Source organism: Phaethon lepturus, unplaced genomic scaffold (assembly GCF_000687285.1).
Source record: "Phaethon lepturus isolate BGI_N335 unplaced genomic scaffold, ASM68728v1 scaffold37061, whole genome shotgun sequence".
Classification (NCBI taxonomy): Eukaryota; Metazoa; Chordata; class Aves; order Phaethontiformes; family Phaethontidae; genus Phaethon; species Phaethon lepturus.
Window position 1 is genome coordinate 3,293 of NW_010520466.1, and position 7,629 is coordinate 10,921.

The 7,629-nt window shown below is 56.3% G+C and overlaps 1 protein-coding gene across 2 annotated transcripts in view; it reads right to left on the reverse strand.

The window, feature by feature from the left end:
- Nucleotides 1-230: 230 nt before the first annotated feature.
- Nucleotides 231-7,629, reverse strand: part of SPARC (secreted protein, acidic, cysteine-rich (osteonectin)) — a 9,987-nt gene continuing 2,588 nt past the window's right edge. The window contains exons 2-11 of one of the 2 annotated variants that reach the window (XM_010297395.1): nucleotides 3,878-3,947; nucleotides 3,633-3,683; nucleotides 3,378-3,462; nucleotides 2,834-2,955; nucleotides 2,458-2,578; nucleotides 2,139-2,272; nucleotides 1,825-1,973; nucleotides 972-1,120; nucleotides 381-752; nucleotides 231-323 (exon numbers count right to left, since the gene is read on the reverse strand). In XM_010297395.1, the coding sequence (XP_010295697.1) occupies nucleotides 724-752; nucleotides 972-1,120; nucleotides 1,825-1,973; nucleotides 2,139-2,272; nucleotides 2,458-2,578; nucleotides 2,834-2,955; nucleotides 3,378-3,462; nucleotides 3,633-3,683; nucleotides 3,878-3,934 (897 nt within the window). In that variant the 5' untranslated portion in view covers nucleotides 3,935-3,947 and the 3' untranslated portion in view covers nucleotides 231-323; nucleotides 381-723. Of the gene's footprint in view, nucleotides 324-345; nucleotides 753-971; nucleotides 1,121-1,824; nucleotides 1,974-2,138; nucleotides 2,273-2,457; nucleotides 2,579-2,833; nucleotides 2,956-3,377; nucleotides 3,463-3,620; nucleotides 3,684-3,877; nucleotides 3,948-7,629 lie in introns of those variants that run through there. The other variant, XM_010297394.1, reaches the window with a different exon arrangement.

Sequence of the window (7,629 nt, forward strand, 5' to 3'; positions counted from 1 at the left end):
AGCACGTAGCAATTTCAAACCTTTATTTTTCGAGAGGATTTTACAGGATGGGATGCGTTTCATTATATTTGTTTTAAATTTTGTGTGTTTTCCTATCTGTTTGATTAGCCCTTCTTTTTGTGCCCAGTGATTGTTAAATTCAAGCCCTGGGAATGAAAAAAAAAAAAAAAAAAAGGAAAACAAAATCCTTCCACTCTATGTCTTTTTCACCCCTCTCCCTACCACGAGCTGGGTGACCACAACGTCACCCACAGCTGCTCTGCTCGAAAAGCCCAATCCTCCTACATCCTCTGGCTCTGCCTTCCCTTGCTGGCGGTCTGTAACTGGGGCCGGTGAATCAGCTGAGAGGTCTTTGCGTCTACACTGGCATGTCCAAGAACATGCTGTTAGTAAGAAGTTGAGAGAAGTGAATCCAAGAGCGGATACAGAGACAGAGCAGATATTTAGGACAGGAACAGGGTCAGTCAATGGTAAAGACATGTCAGAGAGAGAAAGGGCTGGTAAGAGCGTGTGGAAACAGCTGAGTGAGTAATCTAGTGGTGATAGATTAGGCTATGGATGAGGACTGTTATTTCTCTTAGCACCGTTACTACATATGTTTAGATCTATATTAGCACCTTGTTCCCAGGGAAAAACAAAACAAAACAAAAGCGGTTTAAAAACCGGAGGAAGTGGGAAGGTTACAACAAGACAAAGTTGGCAGCAAAGAAGGAAGCTGGGAGTTTAGATCACAAGATCCTTGTCTATGTCCTCTGTGGAAGGAAAAAAGAGGGATGAGGTTAGGAGGCAGATGCTGCCCTGGACCCGCATGCTCCCAGGGTCCCAGTGCTCCTGCGATCCCCCCTCCCCACTCTCCCCTGCTTTTCCCTCCCAAGGACTGGCTGTAATGCATTGCTTCATTCTGAGTGGGGGCTTTGGGGGTGCTTTTTGGTGTCCCCTCCACCCCCATTCCCTCCCTACTCAGTACTTACGCTCCTTAATGCCGAAGCAGCTGGCCCACTCCTCCAGGGCGATGTACTTGTCGTTGTCCAGGTCGCAAGCCTCAAAGAAGCGGGTGGTGCAGTGCTCCATGGGGATGAGGGGGGCACGGAGCGGGGCCAGCTCAGTGTGGGACAGGTACCTGCCAAGGTGATCGCATGGTCAACGTGCCGCCCGCCAGCGCCAGCCGCCCTCTCACGGGAGCGGAGATGCTCTGCTGGCCCCAGCTCCCTGTCTGGTTTGACTGCTGTCCCAGTGCCCTCCCAGTATCTACCACTGAGTGTCATGAAGGTCAAGGACTGGCGTCTGCTTTTGCAAGTGGCTGTGCCAGTCACAAAACAGCCAGCAGCTGGGGGGCCTCACCAGCTGATCACCAGCTGCCCCCACCCCATGGGTCTGTGTGTGTGATGGCTCTCGCGCCCAACGCCAGCTCACGGCTAAGCCAGCAGCTGCTCTTTCAGCTGTTGAAGTTATCCTGGGGTCTTTGGACTAAGATATTTTGGGGAACTGTCATACGACAGTAAATCTGAGAAGACAGAAACTCCACACCCAAGGGAGATGGGAGCAGCTGGGGCTGGGGGTAGTCCCTCTTTCTGCAGAAGAGTTTTTTGCAGAAGGCAAAACTGCCTCTGGTTTGCCAAAAACCCAGCCTAGCTTGCCCCAGCCCCTGCCAGATATGTGCGGGGGTTGTCCCTCCACAGCGCTTTGCTTGTGCCTCTGCCACCAGCCCACCCACTAGTGTCACATCTCCAGCCTGCCTTGACACCATCTGCCACCAAATCACCCTGGTCCTCAATCAGGAAAGGGTCCTGGCAGGGGCCTCCATCCTGCTCTGCCAACACTCACCCATCAATGGGGTGCTGGTCCAGCTGTCCGAACTGCCAGTGCACGGGGAAGATGTACATGTTGTAGTTCTTCTCAAAATCGCGGGCCAGTAGCTCCACAGTGTGGTCACCGGCCTCCAGGCGCTTCTCGTTCTCGTGGATCTTCTTCACCTGCCACAGGAGAGGCCAGGGAGACCTTGTCAGCACGGGAATGGGGTGCAGCCTGGGAAGGGCTTTACACAGGGTGCCCACAGGTCATTCTGGGTGGGCTCCCCATGTGTGCTGAACTCTGTTGATGGGGTGAGCTCCCAGGCTCCTGCCCCAGTCCCTCCTCACCTTGAGCTTCTGCTTCTCAGTCAGCAGGTTGTTGTCCTCATCGCGCTCGTAGAGGGTAATCAGCACGTTCTTGAGCCAGTCCCGCATGCGCAGGGGGAACTCGGTCAGCTCCGTGTCGAGGCAGGCAGGGATGACTGGAAGCCATACACGGTGGTCAGCACAGAGCCTGGGCACGCAGCCCCAGACCCCCGACACACAGCCCCAGTGCCCTCTCGCCTCAGCCCTGTGTCTGCCTGGACCTTTGGTCTCCCTGAGTCCATGGGCAAGGGGTCTGTGCTCAGTTTAGGGGTCCCCTTGTCTGAGGGATGGCTCCACTTACATTTGCAAGGCCCAATGTAGTCCAAGTGCAGCTTGTGTCCTTTCTTGGTTCCCTCCAAGGTGCACTTGGTGGCAAAGAAATGGCAGGAGGAGTCATAGGTTTTGTTGTCGGTGCCGCAGACCTGCGCAGGATGGGGAGATGCTGCATGAGGGACAGTGAAGCCCAGCCCTGCTGCGGGGTCGGCAGGGAGAGCCTCCAAATGAGATGTTTAACTTGTTTCCTGGGGTGGATAACGGCTCCTTGCTCTTTGGTCACTACGGGCGGGGGCGGGATGGGCATCTGCCACCCTGACTCTGCCTGTCTCCCCCACCATCTCTGACAATGTCCCATGTAAGGTCCCTCCCCTGCCGGTCCATCAAGCAGCTTCTGCCCTCACCTTCTCGAAGACGCCGGCGGTGGCTGGGCAGCTGGAGGGGTCCTGGCACACACACATGGGCGAGTTGTTGTCATCCACCTCGCACACTTTGCCGTGCTTGCAGTGGTGGTTCTGGCAGGGGTCTGGGAGATGGCAGGGAGCAAAGTCACAACCTGCCCCATCCTCACCTCCCACAAGCTGCCCAGGGGCATCTCAGCACAGAGGGAAGAGAGACACTTCACCAGACACAGCCCCAAGCATCTCTTCTTGCACTGGGATGATGTGAGGGTCTCCAGAAGCCCATGGTAGCCCTTGAGCTAATCCTGGGCTTCTTTCTGTAGCCACACAATGCAATGGCTTTTCTGTTGCAAAAAAGGGGTTACGGAGAATCCAGTGCAGGAAAGAGGTCATGTACCTCTTTTGCTTTTAAGTGTGCATCTAGGTTGGTGTCATCCTTGTGCTAGAGCCCATCCCAAAGAAGTCCCTCACTGTTTGGGGTGGCTAAAGCTCCCCAGGGGAAGGATGGTGTCTCTGCCTGCTGGAGAGCAGGGGAAAAGCGACTTACTCTCTGCGACAATCTCCTCTACATCCTCTGTGGGTTCCTCAAACTCTCCCACCTCCACCTGGACGGGGTTAGCCCCCACGGGCTCCTGCAAAAGAGGTCAGTGTTTCTGGCAGGAGTGCAAAAAGAGCTGGGCTCCATTCCTGGGGGGCAGAGCAGCCCCCCTATTGCCCCTGCTCCCCCATGCTTTGGAGATGCTCTTCCCAGCGTGGTGGGTGCTGCAAGGGATGGGTGATGAAGAGGAGCAGAGTCACCTACCTCTGTGGTGGGGTCTTCGATGACCTCTGTCTCATCAGGCAGAGCCTCCTGCTGCAGGGGAAAAGGACCATGAGCTGGGGTCTATGGGGAGGATGGTCCCAAGGGGGGTGACCCTCAGGTTTCCTCTCCCCCCGCAGCCCCCCATCCCTCAGGGCTTTATTCATTATAAAAGAAAATCCCCATCAGATATATCGGACAGACAACCCTGACAGCAGAGAAGTAGCTCTGTTGTCTCCCATACTTACCGGTGCAGCCAGGGCTTTGCCTGCCAGGCAGAGAAGGAAAAAAATCCAGACCCTCATCTTTCAGGAAACCCTGAATAAAGGAGAGGAAAAGGAGGGATGAGGAAGGAGGCCGCCGTGTGCCACTCGGCTCCAGGCTGAGCTCGCGGCTGGCGGTCTGACACTTAGAAAAGGGCGTTCTCGTAGTTTCCTGCCTCATCTGTTCAATATTACAGACCCACATGCTGGCTTTTCTAGCCGAAACCTTAAGCCAAATCATGTTTCCAAGACAAATTCTTTTGATTTTGCAAACCAGGATGGCGGCGACTTAGATTTCTGTTGCTTTCCTGGATGCCTTTAGAAAAATTGCACTCAAAATGGCAGTTCCCCTGTCCTTCACAGGATTTTCTTGGACAAAAAAAAATAAATTTCATGTTAATAGCCCCTGATATGAGCCCCAGGTATGGGCAACAAAACTCTCTACCATTTTATTTGTCAATCAGAGGAGAAATTAAAGTGGAAGAAGGAAAGAGAGAACAGAGAGACAGTGAGATGGGGCACTTGAGAATTAAATCCCATAGAAAACCCCTTCCCACATGGACACAGACATCTCTAGGGATATCAGGCACGAGTCCCCCATCCCCAGCACCCCCAAATGTTGGGGTCTCTGCTATAGTTTTTTCCTTTGCTGCTTAGACCTGAAGGTCCCCAAACTGGGTTTGAGGGATCCAAGGTGCTTTGGGGTTGTGTCCTGCCGGGAGATGAGCCCCAGGAGGATGAGCCCCGTGCACCCTCCGGCGTGGGCTGTTGCAGGGAGCCTGTAGGACGAGCGAGCCAGGCAGCCCAGCTAACACCGGCCGCGATGCGAGCCAGGAGAGCGCAGCTGGTGAAATCGCCCTGTCCTCGTCCCCCCTCCCGGTTCCTGTTTGGCAGGATTGAGCCCCTCTGTACGAGGGCAGAGAGGAGCTCAGCTGGCCGCTTAATATGCCGGTGGCATCCCACTCCTGACAGCGAGGGCTGCCCGTTCCCTTCCGGCCGCCGGCAGAGAGGAACACCCCCGGCTTGTCTCCTGCCAGCGAGGGGACTTGTCCCTCTGCCAAGGCTTCCGCTGCCTCCCTTCCGCTCGCCCTCCTCCGCTCCACCTGCGTGGCCAGGGCATCGCAGCCCACCGGTCCCTGGGGCTGGGCGGATGGATGGCTTTGCTGGTGCTGGGACAGAAACTGTTGGACGCGTGTCATCTTCTCTCCCAGCAAGCATGGATGGACATCTAATTTGCCAGTGCATCCTTTCCCTTCCTCCCCGTGCACGGCAGCTCTCCAGGTATAAAACCATGCCGACGCTGTGCTGCCAGGCACCAGCCAGGCTGGGCTGTGCGTCCTGATTTAGCAAGGTTTGGCCACGCAGGGGCTGAAATCCTCCTTCCAATCTCAGGACCTCACCCAGCCCCGGCCGGGTGCCCATGCAAAATAGGTGTCAGGGCATGGAGGGCAGCTTCCCAGGGACGTCGGAGGCCTGGGGTGATGGTGATGGCTGCTGTGGCGGGATGGAGGCCCTGGGGGAGAAGGGCTGTGGGTGGGGGTGGATGACCCCGTTTGCTCTGGTGAGGCTGCAGCTGAGCAGCATCCTCCTCTCCCGCTGGGTACACGCCGTCCCTTCCCCTTGCCTTTATTTGCTCTGGAGGCTGCTGAGAGCTCTCCTGGCGTTTGCCGGGAGGGATCACTGGTTCTTCTCTTCTGGAGGGGTGGTTTGCAGGGGGCAGGTGGAAAAGTACTGGTGAATCTGGCCGTCTCCTCCCTTGCTGCCATCCCCTGGCTTGTGAAGGCTTCTCCTGGGCTTCTCCCAAGGGGCTTGTTTGCTTTGGAAGATGCTCTGAGGTTCAGTGATGCTCGCTAGGCAGACACACGGCAGTGCCCAGCCTGGAGGAGAGGGCACTGCCTGTACACGTGGAAGATGGCATTAAGAAGAACCCAACTCCAGACCAAGGCCCTCTGAGATCATTTCCCCAAGCCCCAAAAACCCCTGAGTTTCAAAGCCTGGGCATACAGTAAGCTGGGGTCAGGGAATTACAAGTTTGCTAGGAGCCAGCAGACAGTCAGAGCTGCCAGTGTTGTGTTTGGAGGAAGAAGGAGCACGAAAAGAGTCTGAGCAAACAAGCTCTGCAGAGCTGTCTCGCGCTGGAGATGGGAAAACAAGTTTATTTGAAAAACAACATCCTCTTGGAGGCAGAGCCTGTGCACAGAGGACATTGCAGTGTCTGTGAGCCTGTGGCCATTTTGCAAAGGCATGGTCTTTCCTGACCATGGTGGCCAAAAGTCCTGAAATAACATCTCAGGAGCCCTGCAACACAGAGCTGCTCCGGCAGAAGAGCCTGGCCCACAGTGCATGTCACTGGTGCAAGTCTCTCTCCCTGTGGACCTGCCGTGGTCCTGCTGCCCAAGACGATGCTCTTTGGAGCCGGCAGCTGGGCTGCCATGAGCTCAGCACCCCCCCGCCGGAGGGGCTCGGGGGAGATCCTGCGAGGGGGGCGGCTGGCACTGGGAATGCCTGGCACCGCTCTGCAAGAGCCCCACGGAGGGCAGACAGCAGCGTGAGGGGCAGAGCAATGGGGCGCAGCAGGAGCTGATTTTGAACAGAGGAAAACAGGGCTGAAAAAAAGATTTTAGCAAGCAGGGACTTACACCCTTCTGTATCCTAAAGGAATGAACAGAAGCCAACGCTTTGCCAGACACACTGGAAACCAGCTCATCCTGGGCACAGAGAGGGCTGCTGAATATAAAACGAGAGAAGCCTCCATGGTCACCATCCCCTCCTAAGTGGGGACTTCAGCCCCGAGTCGCTGTCTAAACAGAGTTTTGTGACTCCCTTTCTAGTGCGGCCCAGGCTATCGCTCAGTGTTGGCTGCTGATTGCATTTTGCATCCATGCTGCTCACAAGAGAGCTGTGGGGTGTAGAGAGGTCTGAGACTAACCCTCAGCACCTCCATAAATTCAAAGCAGGCCACTCTGGCAAACTTTTTACCTCCCTCCCTGCAATCCTGTAGCAGCATCATGAGTTTCTTGGGCTGGGGAAAATACCCCCCAGTGATGCCTGGAGGAGAGTTTGGGCCCCTGGGCTCTGTTGGGTCCCTCTTGTCTCCTCCCGCCCAGCCTGGGAGAGGACAAAGACCAGGTGGGTGCAGAGTCCAGAGGAGGCTCCATGGATGGTGGAGCGTGGCCCATGTGGTGCTGGCCCTGGCCAGGGTTGCATAAGCCCTCCGGGATGCCACGTTAGCGTGGGGAGGAGTCTCTGCCTGGCCACTTTGACGGCTCCTCCCTGAGGCCACGGGATAAGCCCAGCTGCCTCCATGGCCAACCGGGGCGAGAGGCCCCACTGCCTCCTCCCATCGCCAGCAGCGAAGACCAGGAGTGGGTAATCAATTGGGCAAAACCCCTCCCACGTCTCGGCTCCTCACCTGCACCCCAGCCCCAGTGGCAGCATCTCCTGCACCCACCCTCCATTTGTTCATTGCTCCTCCAAGGCTCTGCGGGGTCTGACATGCCCCAGCACCTCAGACTGAATGTAACGGCAGCTCCGACCCAAAGAAAGCTTCTGCCTACAAACCCCACCGTGGGCCATAGTTTTCAGGGTGCAGATGGGTGACCAAGCTGGCCACCACAGAGATGCAACCCAAGAGCTGTGACCCTGCCGTCTGGCCCGGACCCGGCTCTGCAAGCGAGACCCTCTGAGCGTTGCTCGGCCAGCCACTCCTGGGCTGAAATTTGATTTGAAGTCAGAGG